This window comes from Myripristis murdjan, chromosome 20 (assembly GCF_902150065.1).
Source record: "Myripristis murdjan chromosome 20, fMyrMur1.1, whole genome shotgun sequence".
In the NCBI taxonomy this organism is placed as follows: Eukaryota; Metazoa; Chordata; class Actinopteri; order Holocentriformes; family Holocentridae; genus Myripristis; species Myripristis murdjan.
The window spans coordinates 1,418,628-1,443,627 of NC_043999.1; the positions used below are offsets into that span (position 1 = coordinate 1,418,628).

The window sequence follows — 25,000 nt, forward strand, 5'->3', positions numbered from 1 at the left end:
AGTAGAAATAGGGAGAAGGTGAACAACCTAAAGTGAATAAAAGTCTCAGAAACAGAGATACAACTGATATCCAGGTGAGTCAAAACTGTAAATCTAGCAGATTCCTGACATGCTTTGCAAAAACATTTTGTTCAACAGTAAGAAAAATAGATTTCTTAGCACTCTTGTTGCAGTTTTAAATTCACTAATATTAACGCCAAGCTGATAATAACATAAACTGTGATGTTTTTACAGATCTGTGCCACGAAGCACACAAAGAACTGAATCTCAGGCAGACCTCGTAAATCAGTCGGTTTATAATTACTAATAAAAGAGCAGAGCTGAGGGGAGGCATCTCCAGCCACTCGAGTCCAAACCATGCAGGAACACAATGTGCAGCCTCTTTCTTCACTTTAAGAAATAACAAAAGGTCAGTTTTATCGACTGCCAGCACCTAGCTTCACTCTAATGTCGATTACAGACTACAGCCATGCAAAACCACTCCTTATATCGGCACAAACAACTCCTGAAAACGCTAAGAACATTGTAAAAATCTTGTTTGGCTGTCAGAACAGTTAAGATCTACTCCTACGAGCTGTTTTTACAGCAAACACAACAACAACAACAACAAAAACAAAAACTTGTCATTTGGGTTGAGATATTCATATTTTTGTAATATTGCTCACTGTTTATAAGGACGGGAAAATATATTTAAATTCAATATATTGCGATCTAAAAATGTGACAATATGTAGCAGCATTTTATTTCACTGTGCGCTAAAACAAATTATATCATAAACATTTTGTAAAGAAAATTGTGTACATGCTGTTGCCAGGCAGATCTGGGGCTCAGAAATCCACTTTGTCATCATTAAACATATAGACATCGTATTGGATTATGAACTCTGTGGTGTGTGAGGTTTGTCGACTTCTCAGGAACCGCACACTAAAAAATAAGGGTTTCAAGTGGATCCGAAAATGCCACAGCAGAACCTTTTCTAGTTCTGCAAAAAACTTTCGGATCATGGTTCTTTAAGGAGCCAAAAAAAAAAAAAAAACAAACAAACATGCAAAAAAAAAAAAAAAAATCTTCAAGGACTTGTTAATGGTCAAAGAGGAGAAAATGTAGATTGAAAGCGTAGATAACTGACGTTTCTTAAAGGGAAAATAACTGGAACCTAAAGTACTTCTTCATAGTGATGCCTTAGGAGAACCTTTTCTGGTTCCACAAATAATCTTTCACACCATAAGTCTTTAGAGAACCATTTCTTTATATGGATTTTTCAAAGAATCCCCAAAGGTGCCTCAAAGACCAGTCAAGAAAAGAAAACCATGGTTCAAAGATCCTTGGCGGTTCTTTAAAGATCTTTTTTCAGAACAGTTCTTGGTGAGAACTGTTCTGAATGCCAATGAGTTCAAATGAAGAACAGTTGACTTAAAAGGGATTCTTAAGTAGTTTATGGTTTTTCATGGAACCATTTTGCCATTTTAGAGCCATTATTTTTCTGTGTGCAACAATCTCGCAGATATTAGACATCACAGCCTTGACGGTCTCCAAATTGTTTGAGAGGTTTTTCAAAAGAGTTTGGAGAATTTTCTTAGAGGAACCGTTTGATCCTTCACTGAAGTCGACTACGAAACATGACCGGAGTTACGAGGTTTCCCACATGAACACCAGCGCTAATCTGCTCATGAACTGAAGGTGAACATACCATGTTTCTCCTCCATCAAATACAGAAACCAGCTGATTGAGCTTTGTTCGATTTCAAGAACACTTCCACTCTCAATAAATGCTCTCTCTCTAAGATAACTTTTCAATCTGTGGTTCCTCAATTCACCCATATTTTTTAAAAAACAATTTCCTGTCCACTTAATTAGGGATTCTTGTTGGTTAAGGTGCGTTAAGCCTGCAGTGTAAAATAAACACCAGCCACTAGCCAGATGCTGCTAAACATTTACATCTAGTGACTTAATTTGTTCTAATCTGTTCTATTTCAAAGGCCTATTTTATATTTTACTGTATTTTATATTTTTGTCACAGCTTGTGCATTAGTAAAAGAAGCTTGTGAAGTTTCCACCAAACTAACGGACCGAAACATTTCCCCTCCCTGATTTTTGCTCTCCCAACACAATGGTTGTACCTTTTGTCATTGAGGAATTCCATTTATTTCAAGTACATCCCGACGTACAGTAGGTACAGTGTTGTTCCTTTTCTGTGAGTGCACCAAATCATTTCATCTGCACTGAGTGCAAAACATTTAAAAACATACTATAATCCCACTGAAACCTGTCAAAACACCTCACGTTCATTCTCCTTCAACATGCAGGTCAAAGGCAAAGGAACCCCGACGATGATGATGATGATGTTGGGAACCTTGTGCAGTTCAGATCAGATGTGCGCAGTGTGTATCCTCCAAATTCAGTGTTTATTGTAAACACAAAAAAATCCCAATTTATTTCACACTATTCTAAATAAATTGCTGATGAATGTCCACAACAAACATAACTGCAGTGTGAGAGAGGCTCGATGACTCAGGGTTTCTCTTCTGATCTGTTGGCTGCTGTCTGGATGTTTTGTCCGATTGAATCTGGAACTCGTCCGTTCTTTGCACCTCATATCATTTCTAAAACAAACAAACAAACAAAAAATCCTCCATGGCATGATTGAAAATACAGATGGAGATCTTGGTTACTTCCACCCGCGTAGCAGCAACCACCCTAAAAACGCATGGCGTTTTTTTCACTCTCTCTTCGTCGTCTCAACAGTCCAAAGAAAACAGAAACGGCCGCTTGTGGTTTTTAATTTTTCTGGGCCTCGTCAGCGTCTCACGGCGCTTTACGACAGCTGCTTCATGTCGTACATCGGCACCTCCGACTCATCTGCTCGGCCTTCTTTGGCGGCCTCCTTGGCGACGTCCGGGCTGCCCTTGCGGCCCTTGGGTGGCGGGACGGGCACGGCTCCCTCCGTCGCTCCCTCGGCTCCCTCCTGACCCTCCGCCACCGTCCTCTCCTTCTTCAGGTTGAGCTTGGCGGGGACGTTCTTGGCGATGGACTCCTTCAGCCTCTCGCCGGACTGCTTCAGCCTCTCGCCGGACTGCCGGATCTTCTCGCGCCTCTCGGCCGTGACGATGCGCTCGCCCAGCTTGTTGACCTTGGTGCCCAGGTTCTCGCGGGTCTTGCTCATGTTCTGCTTGGAGAAGGTGGCCTTGAAGCTCTCGATGCGCGTCAGGCCCGACTTCTTCAGGCGGGTCGCCGCCGAGGTGTCCGCCTCCTCCACCACCACGTACTCCTCGTCGGACTCCACGGGGAACTCGAACTTGTCTGGTTCCACCTCGGCCCTGGAGCCGGATCTGCCACCGCTGGTCTCCGGTGGCTCATTGCCAGCCGCGATGGCCTTCACTTCCTGTTCACCCTGAAGGAGAAGAACACAGAACAGAGTGAGAAACCTTCACAAAAATGTTTTTCTTTTACTCTGGGATTCACTCAGAGGTAAATCCTGCTGGTTTGAGTCCAGAACCCCAATCTCCTCCTCAGCATCTGGACTCTGAAGAGACGTTGCTGTGACTTGGGCCGATTCAGAAGAAAACAATCTGCTGATTCTGGGCTCAAATCAGCAGGATCTCCTTGTTCCTGAATCCCACTGCAAAGGAGAGCATCATCAGAGCGATACAGCAGAACAAGCACCATATGATCAACCACCAGGAGAACACTGAAGCATCAACAGAGCAGCCGACGTACTCAACAAGAACCGTGAATTACAAGAACAATGATCCTTTACAAGGGCCATCCAAGAGAAACTGAGCCATGAGATTAACAGACATTTAGAACATCATGAGAGCTTAACAGCAACACTGCAAGAAGCTGGACTGAAAAACAAGAACCATTTAGATTCGCGTGAGAAAAATGCAGTTAGTGACTCGGATTATTAGCGACTTAGGATGACCACGAGAACCTTGTGGACTCAACTGCCAAACTGCACGCTTCTTGTACACGTTTGTCCGTTGAGTCTCAACAGTTCTCACGTAATTCATTCCTTGCAAGTTTTGATTCTTGTTGCTTTCAAGACTTTACAAGAAACCTCAAAACTCTGATCAGAACAAAAACCTCAAGGCATTAGAAAAACTAAAGACCACAGCTAATTTTAAACTTCGGATGACATGAGAACGTTAGGAGAACTTCAGGAACAGAGTCCAACATCTTCGTTAGCATTAGTCCAAAGCTTATCTAGAAGAAAGTAGCACACAAGCAAGTCCCATGTGGTGTCCACCAACCCCGTTGTACAGTTTGAAGACTTTCACTATTGCATGATAGAACGTCATAATTAGGTCATGGAACCGTGAAAACATCAAGGAAAGCTGTGGGATTAGGATTAGGGGTGCGTACAGAAAAGTTGTGTTTGCTCATGTTAGTGCACAAAGGTTAATAGCGCTCCAAAGCAAAGTGTCTTGATAATGCAGCTACGATTAAAAACAACAGCTCAGTATCACGGCACAGTGCGGAACAACGCCGCCGAAGCCCAGCCGCTGCCCTCACGTGGTTCTGCTGTGTTCCAGCCGCTCGGCGTAGAACCACAGAGAACCTGACAAACTGCTGAGGTTCCACCGCCTCCAGACTGAGGAACGACTGAAGAGACGACGGAGAGAGAAACTCCAGAGGGACGTCGGCTCCGATTTCAACAGATTTGATTAGTTGTTAGCTACAGCAGCTAACGTTAGCATTCAGCCACTTCCTTGCTAACGTTACATGATACGGCAGGACAGGCGTTAATTAATTGTGAAGTGTCAGTGAACATGGCAGTGTAACGTTAGCTGTCCTGCTGGGTTTTAATGTTCTGCTGAACTCAGGAACATGTGAGTTTCGTCTGTTGGGTTCCGTTACGCTGAAGCTTTTTGCAGAGATCGCATGACGGCTGAGCGCATTAACACTTTTCTACAATATCAGTCAGTCACTTCAGCGTCCACTAACACGGTTCAGGTGTCGCATCAACACCTCGCCGCCGAGCCGAGCCGAGCCCCGTCCCGGTGTAATCCCACCCTCGTGCTGAGTGACGCGACACGGAGCCGATCTGTGACGACAGCCAATCACCCGGCAGAGTTTTACCTTCGAGTCGATCAACTCTGAATCAAGTGTGATCCAGGTGAGCGTACAGTGTGTGAAGACCAGCGTCATCCGTGTGTTTCAGTGTTACTCTGTGTTTGGGAAATGTCATGACATCAAAACTCAGAGCCACGTGGTCGTTTCAGTGGGGTCCTTTATTACAGCTGCACACAGGAAGCTGCCATTTTTTTTCACAAAAATATCTAAAATCACCGGCAACTTTTGGTCACACAGAAACACCAGCTGAGCATGAACACCTGTCAGAAAACATGTAATCCAGCCAAAGATCACAGAGACTGAGAATCCAGATTATGTATGCTGTAGAGTCCTGAGTGAGGGAACTCTTTACGCTCCAGCGGCTTCGCTCCAGTGAATTAATCTGCACGATGATCTCTGGCAACACAGTTTGTTTCAGTGTGTGGACTGAAAATTTGTTTTTACAAATTACATGTTTTTCTGTTGTGTAAGACGTCATCAGCTGCCAGCGACTGCGGGATATAAAACATAAAAGGGAATATTTTTGCTACAATTTACAGACTCAACAACAAACAACATTCCCTGCCTCTTATTTCAAATAAAATACAATTTTCCAAAAATTTTCTAATTAGGAATGTTTTTTTTTTTTTTTATGTGATTTTATAATCTATGTATGATGGCATATTAGGACCATTGTAGGGGGAAAAAATTACAGTTGTAAATTTATGAGAAAAATTTACAAATCAATTTTATATTCTCTGAGATTAAAGAAAGAAACTCACAAATTTATGAGAAAAAATTCAAAAATTTTGTAAAGTCACAAATTTGTTAATTTAATTAATTAAATTAAGATCTGCAATTTAATTTTATGTACACAATGACAATAAAGGCTTCTAAATGTAAATTATAAGAAAATAAGTTATAAGTAACAAATTATAAGTAAAACATTTTTTTAAATCACAAATTTGTGACTATAATCCCAGAATTTTTGATTTTTTTTCCTCATAAATTTGTGTTATTTTTTCATAAATTTACCATTTTAATATTGGAACCTCTGAGTTTTTTTCTCTGAATATTATTGTTTTCTCCCTGTAGTGGCCCTAATACTCCGTCATATCTGTGACATTTCACATGGACACATGGTTCATTATTTGTCAGTATCTTGGCGTGGCCGTGGGGAAACTTGCTCCGCGGTGGCGTTTCCGGGCACGCTCTCTACGCCCCTGCAGGTTAATCCACTGGAAGCTGCCACTGTGCAGTAAAGCGTTACCGTGGTGACGTGGTGGGTGCTGCCGCTGCACTGGTGTGTGTGTGTGAGCTCCTGCAGGCGCCTCAGATCTCCTCCTGGTGGCTCTCCACGCCGCCGCCCTCGCTCGGCTCCTTTCAAAAAGATGTTCACAAGAAAGAAGGCAGCTCTTAAAACCGACGCCGCAGCTGTGACCCGCCCACGACTCAGGACGTCTGTGTGTGTGTGTGTGTGTGTGTGTGTGTGTGTGTGTGTAATTCAGGAAAACACGTTTTTGTTTCATCTTATCTCACTCTGTGCATGTGACACGACATCAGACAGTCACGGTGCGGCTGCTGGTGTAAATTTATTCACATCACCATGCATGCAGCTCAATAATTTATGGTAAAATAAATAAATAAATAAATAAATAAATAAATAATCGCAATTTAAAAAATACAGCTTGTAAAAATACATGTCAATCTGAATTCAGGCTTATTAGTGTCATAAAGGTTGGAGAAACTTAAGAATATGAAGTTTTATTTCCAACATGTCTCATATTGGAGTTGCACTGCAAGGCCACAAAAATAAATGCACAATAATAAAAGTAAAAGTCGCAGGTGTTGTTTGAACCCGTCAGTAATAAAGAGCGGTGAGTTTATTTCCACGTGTGCTCCGTGGCTGGGACGTTCCTGAGGGTGTGTGTGCGGTTCCTCTGTGTGTGTGTGTGTGTGAGCCACAGGTCTTGATCCTCAGACTATAAATAGGCAGCAGCACCTGTTTGTGCAGCTCAGCACCGCCGGCACGCAGCTAAACTTACCCCCGCCTGTCCCGCCGAGCGAGGGGCGTCACCGCGAGCCCAGCGCCCGGCCGGCCCGAGGGACCGCCTGGCCCCGAGGGAACCGTCCGGCCCCAAGGGAACCGTAAGGGCCCGAGGGAACCGTCCGGCCCTGAGGGAACCAGCCGGCCCCGAGGGAACCGTCTGGCCCAAGGGAACCGTCTGGCCCCCCAGGAAACCGTTTCAGGGTTAGGGTTCACGTCACAAAATTTGAGGATCTTAGGTGCCTTGCTCAAGGGCACAGAGGTCACACATGGAGGACCAAATCTAATCTGCTGCTCACTGCAGAGCAAACACACACACACACACACACACACAGCTGCATCTGTAGAGGAGCTCAGTGGCTCCTGCTGGAAGTTAGCAGGTTAGCAGGTCAGCTGGTTAGCAGGTTAGCTGTTAGCAGGTTAGCGGGTTAGCAGGTTAGCTGGTTAGCAGGTTAGCTGTTAGCAGGCTGAGCCCTTGCCCCCGGCCCTACATGCCACCTGACGCTCTCGGGGGCGGGGCTTTACAGGTGCAGGTGACGTCACTGCCTGCAAACTGCTCGCTGACCACACGGCATTTTCAGCATTTGTAATGTGTCTGTGTGTGTGTGTGTGTGTGTGTGTGTGTGTGTGTGTGTGTGTGTGTGTGTGTGTGTGTGTGTGTGTGTGTGTGTGTGTGTGTGTCAGCCTCCTGTGGTCTGTCTCAGTGGGCCTCAGATTAAACGTTTTAATCCAGAAGACGTGTTGGCCTCTGGCTCCGCCCACTCTCACATTATTCCTGAACCTGCAGCCCAAAGTGCCTCAGGAACAAAGACCAATAAATCTATAAATATATGAATAAAAATAAAACAAAAATGTAGTTAAATTAATTTAATTGAATTAAATAAAAATAAAATAACATAAAATAAGTAATAATAATAAAATAATGAAAAAGAGAAAACAAATGTGTGTGTCATGTGACCGTCTGCGTCACTCAGCTCCCCGTTCTCACGTCAGAACCTCAGTCCTCCTGGTTTATTTTGAGAACGAGCTGTGTGTGTGTGTGTGTGTGTGTGTGTCTGTGGGTGGGGGGGATGACATCATCAGTATGAGCCTCTGGACCGTCCTGATCTAAACACATCGTCTTTCTCACTGTAGAGCTTCACATTAGAGAACAGTATACAGAACATCATTACAAACTTTACAGAACAGGGCAGAACCCTACAGAACCCTATAGAACCCTATAGAACCCTACAGAACCCTGTAGAACAGAAGATTACAGAACGTTACAGAACAGTATGGAGCGCCCGGCGGCTGACAGCTATATTAGGACATGTGAGGCTCAGGACTCAGAATAACCTGCTCAGCTGGCACAGTCACTTACAGTACACACACACACACACACACACACACACACACTGCAGCCACACACACATGCAGCCGGGGAAGGTGGGTAATGTTCTGTTTTCAAGTTTTTTTTCTTATAAATTTGTGAAATTTTTCCCGTAAATTTCAAACATTAATCTCAGAGAATATTCAGGTGGTTTCTTGTAACTTGATGCCTTTAATCTCGGATATTCTAGACTTTTTTTTTTTTTTTTATTTGGAAATATTACCATTTGGAATATTTTTCCCTCCCCACAGTGTCCCTGACAGGCCACCGTAGCGCTCAGACGCTTCACCTCATCCTGCATCCCTGAGCTGAGCTTTAAAAATGGCTCTCTGCTTAGAAATACTTAGAAATATAAATAAAAAGATTTTTTTGCTAGTTTGCTCACTGCCTTCTCTCCCACGTTCAAAGAAATCAAGTGAATTTGCTGAGTTTTCAAATGTAAAACATCCTGATGCTAACCCTTTAAAAACAATCCTTCTTCAGTGGATGCCAGCTAACAAATCATCTTCTTCTTTTTAAAATTGAAAAAGATGAAAATGAAAGAAAAAATATGATTATTTTTATTGATATAGTTTTTGCTAAATTAAATTAAATAAATTAAATAAATGTGTTTAAATCAAAGTAATTAGTTCTGTCAACACTCCCACCAAGTCCCGCCCACCCAGTTTGATTGGCAGGTGATGTGTGGGACGTGCAGAGCAGAAACACCACGGCGACGAGAGCGTGATTTTCAAAATAAAACAGAAAACCAAGAGTGTTGAGGATTACCTCTGTAATCCCACAGGTGACACCAGATTAGTTGGTGTGTGTGTGTGTGTGTGTGTGTGTGTGTGTGTGTGTGTGTGTGTGAGTGAGTGTGTGTGTGTGTGTGCAGCCTGATGTAAGCGCAGTGCAGGAAGCCCAGCGATGGCTCTGTGTCAACCCCATTGACAAGCACAGCAGCACTCCAGCACTTAGCCACGTCCCAGCAGCTCCTCCTCACCTGCGGCCCAGGTGGGCTTCACCTGCAGGCCAGGTGGGTTTCACCTGTGGCCCAGGTGGGTTTCACCTGCAGGCCAGGTGGGTTTCACCTGCGGCCCAGGTGGGTTTCACCTGCGGCCCAGGTGGGTTTCACCTGCGGCCCAGGTGGGTTTCACCTGGGTGGAGTGTTGTCAGTGGGATGACATAATCTGAGATAATCCCATTAACATATATTAGATATTCCTGATTACAATTACATAATAGACACACACTACACACCAACTACACAACACTACACACCGACTCCACAACACTACACACCAACTACACAACAACTACACACCATCTACACAACACAACACAACACTACACAACACTACACACCAACTACACAACACTACACACCAACTACACACCAACTACACAACACTAGACAACACTACATACCAACTATACACCACCTACACAACACTACACACCAACTACACAACACAACACTACACAACACTACACACCAACTACACAACACTTACACAACACTACACACCAACTACACAACACAACACTACACAACACTACACACCAACTACACAACACTTACACAACACTACACACCACATACACAGTAACTACACAACACTACACACCAACTACACAACATCTACACAACACTATACAACACTACACACCGACTCCACAACACTACACACCAACTACACAACACTAGACAACACTACACACCACCTATACAACATTACACAACACTACACACCAACTACACACCACCTATACAACATTACACAACACTACACACCAACTACACAACACTAGACAACACTACACACCACCTACACAACACTACACAACACTACACACCAACTACACACCAGCTACACACCAACTACACACCAACTACACACCAACTACACACCAGCTACACACCAACTACACAACACTACACACCGACTACACAACATTACACACCACCTACACAACACTACACAACACTACACACCACCTCCACAACACTACACAACATTACACACCAACTACACAACACTATACACTGACTACACAACATTACACACCAACTACACAACACTACACACCACCTACACAACACTACACAACACTACACACCACCTCCACAACACTACACAACATTACACACCAACTACACAACACTATACACTGACTACACAACATTACACACCAACTACACAACACTACACACCACCTACACAACACTACACACCAACTCTACAACACTACACACCACCTACACAACACTACACACCAACTACACAACTCTACACACCAACTACACACCAACTACACAACTCTACACACCAACTACACACCAACTACACAACTCTACACACCAACTACACACCAACTACACAACATCAACTAGTAGTAGTTTTTTTATATATATATTCATTATTCATACAGTATTTTTTTTTTTTATTTGTATTATTTATTGTGTTTATGGTATTTTTATTATATATGATTGTGATGATTATGTGTAATAATGAGCACAGTGAGGACTGAGGCCACATGACGCCTCATCTGGCAAAGAAAAGAAAAAAGAAAATGCCAGAAAAGAAAATTAGTTTAAAAATAAATAAATGAATAAAAAAAAGAAAATAGAAAAATTACATCACTTCTTATTATAATTCCACATTTAAAATTGAATTACAAGAAAATGACTGAAAAATCAGTAAAGAAATGAGGTGAATTTTGTGCAGAGGTTTAGATTTAAGAGAGAAGGATCAGGTTGAATCTTGCAGGTCTCAGAGGTTCACCAGAATAAATAAATTCATAAACACATTAAAAAAAAAAAATAAAAGAATAAATAAAGGAAAGACAAAAATGAAAATAAAAGCTTCAGTTTTAAAGCGCCGGCGTGTGTGAGTGGCGATGGCCGGTCTATGTGCTCCAGATCTGCGGTGTAACCTTTCAGGGCGGCCGCTGCCAGGGCCAAAATAACCAGGTCACCGCCACGCGAGCAGCTGCTGACCGTCAAGGCCAAAAAAGTAAAACGAAGCCTGCAGAGCGTGTGTGTGTGTGTGTGTGTGTGTGCGTGTGTGTGTGTGTGTGTGTGTGTGTGCGTGTGCATACCCTGGACTTCTTGTTGCTATTTCAGTCGTTATAACACACGGAGCGCTCACACGTCAGTGCGGCTAAATCGGTCCAGTTTGTAATCCGGTGCTGTTCTCAAGCGGAAATCTGAGATGTGGATCAACAGAGTCTTGAGAAATCGGCCCCGCCCCGCCCAATCTGAGCCCCTCCTAACGAGCCGCCGCCGCTAATTACTGACGTAGACACGATCGATCTAGATCCTCAGTCGTTTTAGCCTCGATAGCCTGGATCTCAACGCTCGGAGACGAACAAAGCCAAAGAAACACATCATCTGACCGTCCACAGCCTCGACGCCGGGCGGGTCCATCGAGAAGAACCTCCTAGAACTTATCTGTCTCTAATGGGATCGATCAATTTCCCAGATTTGAGCAGATCGATATCCGGGCAGCAAAGTGTCAGGATGCTGGATCTGCAGTTTCTGGCCTCTCCAGCTCTAAACCAATCACATACCAGCCATAAATCATCCCGCACCGACCCATTTAGCCAGTCCCAGTCCTCCCAGCACCAGTTTTCCACTGGACAAGAGGGTCAGCACACGTTCATTTGAAGTCTTGTGATGTTATTCAGGTTTTACAGCGAGCCTGGAAACACCCTCTCGTCACATTGTGCAGCGTCTTTTCTAACCAGAGGTCAGGACCCCAAACGTAGTCTGAGGACCTTCTTCTTCAGCTCCATGGGTTTTAACTTAAAGATGCGATTTAAGAGGCAACTTCTGCTTTCAGTGGCTGTCGTCACACAGCCGTGAGGTCACCACCCCAACAAGAAAATGTTCAGCATAGCGCCATAAAAATAGCCCGAATAATAGGGGAATATTTCTAGTGACTCTCAGTGCTTTTCGATTTGAGATAGATAAATACTTTATACTTAATTCCCAAAGGGTACAGTGCAAAAACTCTTCATGTTACTAAATCAGACAAGGTAAAGAAAAATCTGCCCATGGGATGAGATAATCCCACTATAATCCCACTTGTTTCCAGTGCAGGGAACAACTATAAATGTGTTGGAACAAGGCAGAATAAGGCAGATCAGCCCACAAAGGATCAAGACAATGACAACTGGGGATCAGTGAAGTATTTCTGATTCTGATTTTGACTGTCATTCCACCGACAGATTTTTTTTTTTTTTTTTACCTTGTTTGAAGAAAAACTAAATCTGAACATGAAATGCAACAGTGCATTTATTATTTATTTTGCAGTGTACATGGGAAAAATATTTTTGCAGACCTTACAAGGCCTTTTTTCACAGGCTGCTAAAGGTCCTGCGTTGCATGCAAAGGTCACCCAGAACATTTTTAATTTGACCATGAAACAGTCAAACCAGAGAACCAAACACAAGACTCTCTCTGCTCTGGAGGGCATGGGCCTTACCTGGTAGATGACCACCCTGAACTTGTTCTTGGCCAGCAGGTCGGCCTGGGTGGCCTCCACCTTCTTCACCCGGAGGTTCTGGTTCTCCACGCGCACCCGGACGTCCTTGATGTGGCAGCTGACCTTGCGCGTCTTCTCCAGCAGCCGGTCGACCGTGGAGCTGGTGGCGGCGTGGTCGCTGGTCAGCTTGGTGACGTCGGCCTGGATGGTCTTCACCGTGTTCTCCAGCTCCAGCTGACGCTCCTCCATGCGCTGCTGCGTGGTCTGGACCGTGTCCATGATGCCCGCCACGCGCTCCAGCAGCGCCATGATGCTGCCGGGGTCGTCCCCGCCGCCGCCGCCCGCCTGCATGCCCAGTTTGTCCGTCATGTCGGCTGGTTGGGTTGCGTGGGGTCGGCTAGTTGATGGCGTGACTCAACCCTGATCCGGGGGATCCAAATGTGAAGGAGGGAGCGGGGAGCACAGTTCCAGAAAGATCCGGGGAAAGTTCCGGTGAACTGATGACAGAACGTCTGAAGTTTGGGGCAACAATGTCGGTCAGAGGCTGAGGAGCAGGTGGGAGGAAGAAGAGGAGGAGGAAGGCAGAGGCATCGGGGGAACCAAAGGAGAGGAGGGAAGGGGAGTAGAACCCTTCAGCAGAGTGAGGGTGGGAGAGAGAGAGAGAGAGAGAGAGAGAGAGAGCAGGACAGGAGGACGGGAGGACGGGAATACCCCTCTGCAACTGGTGGTTCACCCTGAAACTGGACAGACCAGGAGCGAGACTCCACCCTGCTGGGACGGGGAGGGGAGGGGGGGTGGAGAGGAGGAGGAGAAGGAGGCCAGAGAGAGAGAGAGAGAGAGAGAGAGAGAGATTAGAAAGTGTTGAATGGAGAGGAAGATCCAGAATAATGTTGCGAGAGATGAGAGAGAGATGGCAGTGAGGAAGAAAAGTGTCAAAGCGTCAAAGTGGACTGAAATAAATTAGTGAGTAAAGTTTGAGTTGAGTTGAGTTGAGTTGAGTACTTTTATTGTCAGAATGTCTTCTGAAATTTTTCTTGCGTCCGAGACACTTGTTCTTCGTGGCAAAACAACAAATACCAAATAATATACACACATACATATAACATATAACATAAGACATCCATCAGACATATAATAATGTGCTATAGGCGCAAATGCCTCAAAGTGGCTGCAGTGCCTCCATATCCTTACACAACAATAATAATAACAATAATTCAGTGCCCTGACTGGCCCAGCTGATTCAACATTTTAACCGACTGAGGAATAAAAGAGTTCCTCAGTCTATTTAATCTGGCTATAGGGACTCTATATCTCCTGTTGGATGGCAGCAACTGGTATTCTTCAAAAAGTACATGTGTTGGGTCGGACAAAATGTTGTCTGCCAGGAATAGCATTCGTCTATTATATGCAGCTCTAAAAATTGGCTCCAGTGTTTGGCCTACGATCTTTGAGCAGATGCTTAGCAATCTCCCCAGTCGGGCTTTAAGTTGCACAGAGAGACAACTACACCATGCACTGACTCCATACTGCATAACACTGAGAACAATGGATTGAAAGAACAACAACAGAATAGGCTTACTAGTGCCAAAAGACCTTAGTCTCCTAAGAAACTAAATACGTTGCTGTATTTTGCTACAGATATAATCAATGTGTGCGCTCCATGACAGAGCAGCGTCCACATAGATGCCTAAATATTTGTAGAAAAAAACTTGTTCAATATTTGTGTTATTGATAGTGACGAAGTGAAGTTTATTTATAGAGCACATTTAAAGCAAAGAGCTGAACAAAGGACAGTGAATACAAAGGGGACAGTGAACAACAGATAAACAAATCAACAACAATAAACAACAAAGGACACATACAGAGCTGGAGACGGGACAACAAATTACAATGAAAAGGCTTTAGCAAACGAGACATGTGCTTCAATGTCGTTGAAATACAGCCGCAAATTTTTTGCTCAAATTGAAAACTATCAACTCACAACAATATGCAAATGGCGCAGATTTCATGTGTTCAAAGAGAGAGAGAAGGAAAAAGCTGCGGGAAGTGGAAACTCTTTTCTGTATGGACCAATCAGAGATGGAGCCGTAGACAAAGAAGCCAATCAGATGATGAGCTGCAGGTGTGCTGGAAAACAGGAGCGAGGGGAAACTGATCTGAGGCCAGACGGCGATTAACCAGTTTCTACTGGTTTAAACCCAACAGCTGAGCTTCTCACGCTCCCATCAACACGTGAAAAGTCCTGCTGACGTCATAAACGCACCACACACTGCGACGAGAATGGCGTAATACACACACACACACACACACACACACACACACACACGTATATATATATATATATATCTATATATTTACCTATATGAACACAGTCCAGCTGAAGTCATCACATGAACACCAAACAGAACTGCAGAAATATGGAACTTCAAATGGAAAATGGATGGAAACTTTAGACAGCGACTGAAGAATGGAATGACGAGATGTGTGTGTGTGTGTGTGTGTGTGTGTGTTAACGAGTGAGAAAGATAAAGACTGACATGGGATCCCTGACTGTTCTGTGTGCCGTCGCTCTGCTAAAAATACAGGCGGTGTAAAGTGACTCCTGCGCCGCTTTGGGAGACGAGGGGGTATTAATGGGAATGGAAACCCCCCCATTCATTCCTCTGCTGTCCATCCATCCATCCACCCATCCATCCATCCTTCCATCACTCTGTTCACTTGTTCTTCCCTGCAGGTTTGGTCTTTTTCCATCCACAGGCCCCTGAAGTGTCCGACTATCTTTAACGTTTAGTTTAGGTCCCGTTGGAAAACTGGCCGCTGCCTAGGAGAGCTCACAGTGTGACAGTGCAATATATGGACAGGCCCGTCCCTAGATATTTGGAGGTCCTGGGTAAAATAAATAAATAAATAAATAAATAAATAAATAAAATAGATCAATGTAGGTCTCTGAACAAAACTCACTTTGGATATTTTTTGTTTTATTTTTTGTAAATTGATTTTGAGTAATTTGTTGCAGTTTTTTGTTTTTTGTTTTTTTTTTTTAATTTTTTGAGTAATTTTGTGGTAATCTTTTCTCTCAATAAAGTACTAAGTGTAATCATAATAATTAGAAAATATAGTTTAATGGTCAGTCATTTTTTAAAAACTAGTATTCTGCTTATTGATTTTGGGCTAATTTTCTGACTGTTTTTTTTTTATAATGTTGACAAACTTTTGTACATTTTTCAGGAATTTTCTTATATTAGTACAATATTTTTTTATTATTGTTGTTATTACATAATTAATTTATGTATTTTTTATTTATTTTAAATAAATGTATTTATTTATTTATATTTATTTTTTCTTTTTATTTTCAGATTTTTTTTAACTACTTTTTGGGCCATTTTCCTAACTTTCTACCAGTTTCTTGCTAATTTTCGGAACATTTCTTGCTGTTTTGTTCATGATTTTTTTCAGTATTTTTTTTTTTTTTTTTAAATAAATCAAGCAAAGTTTCTCAGGATTCAGACGGTTAAATGCTTTAAATGCTTGTGTGGTGATATTTCTGTTCCAGCACTGTCAGCAGGTACAAACCAAGTCATCAGGAAAAATCTTATATTCGGTGGCATTTCCCTTTAATATTGGAACCTCACATTTGCCAGCATCTGTCACGTCTGTGTATGAGGAGGGGGAAAAAAAGCCTCAGGGAAAGTTGCCTGTGTTTGAGTCTCTGGTCATTCTTTATGTAGTAGCGCCGCCTTGTGTCCAAACCAGAAACTACAGTACACCTGCGCTCCAGTGTGTCACTTGTATTTGACTCATTATTGATGTATTTTTCTTTCATAGCTGAAACATCTCATCCTTAATAGGCTAAATGCACAGTGAAATGTCTGTAAGTACGAGTTAAAGAAACACTTTATTTGAACTTTTCTGTATTTTTCACTTTTGTCTCGAAGGATTTTACTTTTATTATTCACCAAAACAATGCGATTAATAGCAAAGTCCATCAACGTCTGTATTATTTGTCACTAAAACTTGAGATAATGCTCAATTTCTGGAGAGAAACTGCGACAGGAAGGGATGTCTGACCAGGATTTTATTATTACACAGTCAGTGTGATCAATTATCATACAAATTATTTTTTTTACCATGAGACAAACGATGTTGGAGGCCCCGCAGGAACAATCTGAGCAACAATGGGACTTCTTTGTTAACCTGCACCTGACAAGGTATTTTGATGTGTGTGTGTGTGAGTTGTGTAACCTTTGCTCTCCAGTGTGTTATCATAAAAACCACAGAGCAGAGCCGGAGATGGTTTCATATTAAAGGGACTTTGTCCGCGCTGTAAAACCTGCCAGTTTCCTGCTGATGAATCCGGATTTTGACGAACTGGAATCAGAATCAGAGAAACTTTATCGATGGGTCAGATGCAGTTACTCACATTTTCAAGAAAAGAATTAAATGATAAGAAACAGAAAAATAAATAAGCAACAGAAGAACATGTGCCTTAGAAGTTTGTAAAAATAAATAAATAAATTGAAAAAGTATGTGCGTTATGTCTAAATGTGTGCACAAAATATTACAACAATAAAATAGAAAAGAAATTGAGCATATCTCAAATAAAAAAGTCTACCTGTAAAACCATATATACACATTACATATGTTTACATATTTATTCTTTGAGCCATTTCCTCTCGTGGATGAATAAAGTATTTCCGACTCTGACTTTTATTTTGAAAAGCGCTGGCCGGAAGTGTAGTTTCCTGACGCCGGTTGGCTTGACGACCGTTGCTAAGATGTCTGCGCCGCTCTGCGGGTTTAAACGCGGTTTCTCGGCGGTGTTTCCCCGCAGTCTCCCCGCATTCCTGCACCGGAAGCAGCCGGCCGCACTTCCTGCCGGCGGACGGCGGTTGTCATGGAAACAAACAGGTATTTAGCAGGGTATTAGCCGCCGGGGGCTAACAGCGCGCTAGCCGTGTTGTTAGCCTCAGGTGGCACTTTGATGGAGTTCCGACTGTGTGTGTGTGTGTGTGTGTGTGTGTGTGTGTGTGTGTGTGTGTGTGTCATTAACAGGGTTCATTAACAGGACACACACGCACACACACACGCACACACACACACACACACACACACACACACACACACACACACACACACGGAGTTAGTAGCCTGGATGGTCAAAGTCTGACGGAGCAGCGCGGGGCTCATCTGCTCGCCTCTGATTGGCTGGTTTCCGCTGGAAGCCGTTTCAAAAAACAACGGTCATCGCTTACGTGTCAACCGGTCACTTTAACACTTTTCATACAAACACATGGCAGGAAAACAATAAAACAATAACCCCCTTTCCAAACAACAAAACCAAAAATAAAAACAAAACAATAAAAACAGGTGGAGAGGAAACTAAAATGTAAATATGAGATTTATATCTCAATTTGCAACAAGGAAATACCTGAATGAGACCAATGAGACATGGATACAACTCAAAATATCACAATAAAAATAGTAATAAAATGAGTGAGATCTTTAAAAGGAGGAAATTATTAATGAAAACAAATACACAGACAGGCCAGTAATTAAATGAATGAATGAATGATTAAATAAATAAATAAACAAAAACTCCAAGCAGTAAGTCAAAGGTACAGAAGTGGTTAAGAGTGCAAGATGAAATGATAGAATAGTAAAACAGAGGCGTAGAAGTGAGTGAAACAGGAAAATAAAAGGCAGCGTGTTAGAACGAAAACAATCAAGAGAGAGAGAAAGGACAGACTGAAATGGCAAAATAAATAAATAGATAAATAAATAGATAAATAAATAAGTGAAATTCAAGTCAAAGCCAGGCTCAGAAGGTGCTGAGTATGGACTTTCTCTGCTGCCCTCTGGGTTTTTTTCTCAGGAAGTCTCCGGAGTCCTGGACCTCAGTGATGACAGGACGCCTGTTCTGTTTGTAGGGAGAATGAAAAGGCCACAGGACCTGAGGGTTCTAGAGGGTTCTAGAGGGTTCTCGGGGGTTCTCACAAGCTAAAAGCAAATCTGATAAAAAATAAAAGAATCTCGAAAATAAAAGTTTTGAAGTAACTGCAGTTGAGGTGTATTCTTTTTTTTTTAGTCAGTGATCACAGATATAGTCCAGAATCTGACAGAAATTATACGCCCGAAGCATTTAACCACGAGAAATATGACGTCAGGTTGCTCTGTTTTATTTATTTGTTTATTTATTTTTTTTTTTTGCTAATTTTTTTTTGTTTGTTTTTGCTCATTTTCTAGTAATTTTCTTCTTTATGGTAATTTTCTGCTAATTTTCTTGTTAATTATTTTTCTAATTAAAAAAAAAAATGTTCTGGCATTTTGGACAAGAGATGTTTGTCCGAAATCTACAAATGGAGGAGCTTTCCTCTGCTGTAAGTGGATACACACACACACACACACACACACACACACACACACACACACACATACACAGCTCCTGTCTGAATGCTGTTCTGATGTGGCGTCTCCATGTGTCTGTCAGGGGAGAGTCTGCGGCCACTAGAGGGCGTCAGAGTGCTGGACCTGACACGGTAGGGATCAGCAGGCTACACGGTTCCACGCTGCCTCAGACCCTTTAGCACTCTGTTCTCCAGTCTGAGGTTCCTCATGGGGTCTAGCAGATAAATCAGAGCAAATGTTGTAGATCACATGGAGGCGTTAGCGCTGAAACTGAGAGCGTGTTGTCTTTCCTCCTGCAGGGTTCTGGCTGGACCCTTTGCCACCATGATACTGGGAGACCTGGGAGCTGAGGTCATCAAAGTGGAGAGACCAGGCACGTTCTCACTCCTTCCCTCTTTCTCTCCTTCAGAGTTTACATCCTGTTTCCAGCTGCTCACGATCACATGTGTAGCTTTGACAACAAATCACCTGAGAGAATAAAAGAATAAAACAGAACCTGTGTGTGTGTGTGTGTGTGTGTGTGTGTGTGTTGAGCAGGTGCGGGTGATGACACCAGGGCGTGGGGTCCTCCGTTTGTTGGGAAAGAGAGCGCCTACTTCCTGAGTGTCAACCGAAACAAAAAGGTCAATTAAATAACTCGTTATTTAATATTGTAAATTATTCAACCCTCCTGCATGTAAATTATTCAACCCTCCTGCCTGTCATGTTCGTTATGTCCTGCTCAAATTAGAATGATCATCGTGTGTGTGTGTGTGTGTGTGTGTGTGTGTGTGAGAGAGAGAGAGGAACTGATCAGATCTGATCCAGGTGCTGTTGAAATGCTGCGTCTGTCTGAAGTTCTGTGTTTTACAGAGTATTGCTGTGGACCTTAAACACCCCAGAGGAGTCCAGCTCATCACAGAGGTACGAGACGCTCACATGGTCACATGGTCACATGGTCACGTGGTCACATGGTCACATGGTCACATGGTCACACCGTCATGTGATCAGGGATGTACCGTAACGCTGTCTGTGTGTTACATAGAACTAGAACGGGCAGAACCGTGTGGACCGCCTCAGGCCTGTGGTTCACAGCAGATCAGAGTATTTCCCTGTGGTTCACGTTGCCATGGCAACAGCTGTAGCATTTACTGATGTCACGGCGTCAGCAGGAGAGTCTGATTGAACAACTTTATTGAAACTTGCACGCTGACGTCAGGTGGATCTGTCTGTCACGACGACGGAGGAAGTTAAAGTTCAAATCCAGAAAAACGTTCTGGCCACGCCTCCAGCAGCCTGTGACTCTGAGCTCCTCCCAGAACCAACTTTGTTTTTAATTTGAAAAATCAGCTGCTGCTCCTGCTTCACATTTCAGGCTCCAGTTCCACCTTCTCTGTCTTTGGAACCTGAAATCTCCTCCTGTAGTCATAATTCATGCTCATGTAGACCAAGATTCTCCTCAGGTCATGCAGGTCAAGTCACATCTTCAGCCAGGGCAAAGACTTCCTGTGTGACCTTGGATTGACCTCAATGTCAAGATGACACACGAGGTCCTGCTGCCTTTGACTTCCTGCTTGTAGATTATCAGTAATAAAGGTCATAATATTCTGGATTATCAGTTTAGCTGTAATGATGGAGGTTTATTTCTCCATGAACATCATGTTCATGTGTGCAGCTTCATGATCTCTGTGTGTGTTCATGGATTTTTAATATCTTACATAACATTTACATTTTGTGTATGTGTGTGTGTGTGTGTGTGTGTGTGTGTGTGTGTGTGTGTGTCCCAGCTGGCAGCAGTGTGTGACGTGCTGGTAGAGAACTACCTTCCAGGGAAACTACATCAGATGGGTTTGGGATACGAGCAGCTGAGCCGAACGAATCCACAGCTCATCTACTGCTCCATCTCAGGTACAAACACCTACTGCTCCAAACACCTACTGCTCCAAACACCTACTGCTCCATCTCAGGTACAAACATCTACTGCTCCAAACACCTACTGCTCCATCTCAGGTACAAACACCTACTGCTCCAAACATCTACTGCTCCATCTCAGGTACAAACACCTACTGCTCCATCTCAGGTACAAACATCTACTGCTCCAAACACCTACTGCTCCATCTCAGGTACAAACACCTACTGCTCCAAACACCTACTGCTCCAAACACCTACTGCTCCATCTCAGGTACAAACATCTACTGCTCCAAACACCTACTGCTCCATCTCAGGTACAAACACCTACTGCTCCAAACATCTACTGCTCCAAACACCTACTGCTCCATCTCAGGTACAAACATCTACTGCTCCAAACACCTACTGCTCCAAACATCTACTGCTCCATCTCAGGTACAAACACCTACTGCTCCAAACATCTACTGCTCCAAACATCTACTGCTCCATCTCAGGTACAAACATCTACTGCTCCAAACATCTACTGCTCCATCTCAGGTACAAACACCTACTGCTCCAAACATCTACTGCTCCATCTCAGGTACAAACACCTACTGCTCCAAACACCTACTGCTCCAAACACCTACTGCTCCATCTCAGGTACAAACACCTACTGCTCCATCTCAGGTACAAACACCCACTGCTCCATCTCAGGTACAAACACCTACTGCTCCATCTCAGGTACAAACACCTACTGCTCCATCTCAGGTACAAACACCCACTGCTCCATCTCAGGTACAAACATCTACTGCTCCAAACACCCACTGCTCCATCTCAGGTACAAACATCTACTGCTCCAAACATCTACTGCTCCAAACACCTACTGCTCCAAACATCTACTGCTCCAAACACCTACTGCTCCATCTCAGGTACAAACATCTACTGCTCCATCTCAGGTACAAACACCTACTGCTCCAAACATCTACTGCTCCAAACATCTACTGCTCCATCTCAGGTACAAACACCTACTGCTCCAAACACCTACTGCTCCATCTCAGGTACAAACACCTACTGCTCCATCTCAGGTACAAACATCTACTGCTCCATATCAAAACATCTGACACTCCTTATGAGGCATGAGATTACATGTGGGGTTCCTCAGGGATCCATGTTAGGCCCCTTGGTATTTGGCCTGAACATAATTCCTCTGGGGAATGTTGTTTGGGAGCTTGTTCTTTACTTCTGTTGTTACAGTGATGATGTGCAGTGGGCTGATCCCAAGTCCCGCCCCCTTAGTTACTGTTGCTAGGCCAGGTAAGGTGTATGAGATAACAAGTTGATAATGAATTGGTGCTTTTCCCGTATTTTTGACAGTTGGGTCTTGGCAGTAACAGTGATTTCAGTTTTACACGACTAAAATGTAAATTTCCCCGCGTGTGTTGTTGTTGTTGGCGTTCACGGTTTAGGAATCCAAAGGAATCGATTCATGAGCTGGACATCAGGCCCGCACACACACACACACACACACACACACACACACACACACACCACATTTTATTGAGATGGAAATGGAAATGCTGTAGAATTTCATCTTCATGTTTTTAAAAGTTTCATAACTAAATGTGAAAAGCTTCTCTTCTAGTATTTCTCGCTCTGCGCTCCCTGCTGGTGCCTGTCCCATTTCATCTCTCCACTCAGAGAGAGAGAGAGAGACAGAGTGAGAGAGAGAGAGAGAGAGAGAGAGAGAGAGAGAGAGAGAGAGAGAGAGAGAGAGAGATTTAATGCGTAGCGGGTGGCAGATATTGGCAGACGTCACTGAGACAGAGAGGCAGGAAAAGAGAAGTGCAATAAAATCTGATTTAATATGACATTATGATACAATAAAATATGATATAATGTGACATTGTGATAAAGCAGCTGTTGTCCTTTGCAAATACCACAGTTATTCATTTTCAGTACTCGTGACCTCGGTGGATTTTGAATCTGTCACTTCCTGGAAGGTCTGTGTTCAGTCTGAGAGAGAGAAGCCTTTCAAACAGAGACTCGACCAGCAGCTTCCCTCAGGAAAACCAGTCCAACCAGCACGTATCCACTACGGCTGCCATTTAAAACTGCATTTAAAAAATACCTGTTTACAGCACAAAGGAAAACTTTAAAACATCCTAAAAAAAACTATATAAAAACAAAAAATAAGAAAACAAAATATTTTTAAAATATATGAAGCTACTGTGAAATTGTGAAAATATTAAAGCTCTGTTAAAGAAATAGAGAAATATTATAAAAATATATTATTGCATGTTCATGGGCCAAAGTAGTGATTTTTTAATGTTTTTTTGAACTGAGGAGATTTTTGTTCAGGGTTTCCAGCGCATGAGAACACAGAAAAAAACTATTTCTCTCAGTTTTTTCACATAAATTCATTCTGAGATTATAAAGATAATCTCAGAATGAATTTTTTTTCTCACAAATTTGCGACTTTGATCTGAACTTTGAGTTTTTATCTCAGTATCACGGCCACCCTCGCCCCCCAGCTCTGTGGTTTCCTCCCTGCAGTCGCCTGGTGTCTGTTTTGTTTTTGTTGTTTTTGTGAAGAGCTGCTGCTGTCCATTTGATCTGAGTGGAGACCAGATCACTTAGAGACAGACAGGAAAACATCTGTATTGTTTGGTTTACTGTGGATGAACGGTTCCTCTCCCCTCCATCAGCAGCCTGCAGGGGTTTGGTTGGGCCACCAGAGGGCGCCGGACACCGTGGCAGGGCAGCGTCAGCGGGGTTGTGGGTTCACAGCCTCTCGCCTCTCGCTGAGCTTTGATTCGCTCTCCATGTTGGATTTATTACAGCAGCCTGCCACTCAACCTCTACCTCGCTCGCCCGCTCCCTCTCTCTCTCTCCCTCTCTCTCTCTCATATCAACCCTCTCTCTCTCTCTCTCTCTGCTTAACCTTTCACCCTCGCTCTCCCTCCCTCTCTCTCTTTCTCCCTGTCTGTCTCGTTGTCGCCCGCCCACCGTCTCACTTTTCTTCCTTCCACCTTTTCTTCATCTGTCACTTTCTCTCTGTCTGTCTCTCTCTCTGCCTGTCTTTCTCTCCTCCTGTCTGTCTGTCTCTCCCTCTCCTCACGTCTCTCACTTTTTCCCGTCTCCCTCTCTCTCTTCTTTCACTCTCTCTCTATCTCTTTTCTCTCTCTCTCTCTCATATCAACCTGTCTGTCTTTTTCTGCTCTCTCTCTCTCTTTCTCTCTTGTTGTCGCCCGCCCGCTGGCCATCTCACTTTTCCTCCATCCGCCTTTTCTCTCTCTCCCTCTGCCATCACTGTCTCTCTCTCCTGTCTCACATCTCTCACTTTATCTCCTGTCTCTCTCTCTCTCATTTCAAATCTGTCTCTTTTCTGCTTAACCTTTCACCCTCTCTCTCTCTGTCTCCCCCCCCCTTCTCTCTGTCTCATTGTCGCCCGCCCACCAGCTCTCTCTTTTCCTCCCTCCACCTTTTCTTCATCCGTCACTTTCTCTCTGTCTGTTTCTCTCACTTTCACTCTCTTTCTGTCTCTCTCTTTGCGCCTGTCTTTCTCTCCGTCTGTCTTGTCTGTCTAGCTTCCCTCTCTCCCATCACTTTCTCTCTCTCTTTTCCTGTCGTTCACAAACTCACTCCTCCTGTCTCTCTCTCTGTCTCTCTCTCTCTGTCTCTCCCTCTTGTCTCTTTTTTGTTTTCTGATTTTCATCTTTCCTTTCATTAACCTCTCTCTCTCTCTCTCTCTCTCCCAGCTGTATCACTCCCACGTTTTTCCTCCTCCGCCTGA

The 25,000-nt window shown here is 43.5% G+C and overlaps 2 protein-coding genes across 2 annotated transcripts in view; one reads left to right on the forward strand and one right to left on the reverse strand.

The window, feature by feature from the left end:
• Positions 1-2,671: 2,671 nt before the first annotated feature.
• Positions 2,672-13,305, reverse strand: cavin4b (caveolae associated protein 4b). The gene is made up of 2 exons (XM_030079213.1): positions 12,937-13,305; positions 2,672-3,390 (listed from the first exon to the last, which is right to left on the reverse strand). The coding sequence occupies exons 1-2, from the start codon at positions 13,303-13,305 to the stop codon at positions 2,815-2,817; spliced, it is 945 nt and encodes a 314-aa protein (XP_029935073.1). The 3' UTR covers positions 2,672-2,814.
• A 4,384-nt stretch (positions 13,306-17,689) lies between these two features.
• The window catches only part of sugct (succinyl-CoA:glutarate-CoA transferase), a 113,543-nt gene continuing 106,232 nt past the window's right edge, over positions 17,690-25,000 (forward strand). The window contains exons 1-6 of the mRNA XM_030079205.1: positions 17,690-17,844; positions 19,424-19,472; positions 19,641-19,714; positions 19,879-19,964; positions 20,194-20,244; positions 21,108-21,228. Of these exons, the coding sequence (XP_029935065.1) occupies positions 17,712-17,844; positions 19,424-19,472; positions 19,641-19,714; positions 19,879-19,964; positions 20,194-20,244; positions 21,108-21,228 (514 nt within the window). The 5' untranslated portion in view covers positions 17,690-17,711. The remainder of the gene's footprint in view (positions 17,845-19,423; positions 19,473-19,640; positions 19,715-19,878; positions 19,965-20,193; positions 20,245-21,107; positions 21,229-25,000) is intronic.

Excerpts from the sequence above, each read along its gene's own strand:
- cavin4b (XM_030079213.1), bottom strand. The coding sequence starts at position 13,305 with ATGACGGACAAACTGGGCATGCAGGCGGGCGGCGGCGGCGGGGACGAC. Across the intron at positions 3,391-12,936 it reads TCAGGGTGGTCATCTACCAG|GGTGAACAGGAAGTGAAGGC; the intron begins GTAAGGCCCATG and ends CTTCTCCTTCAG.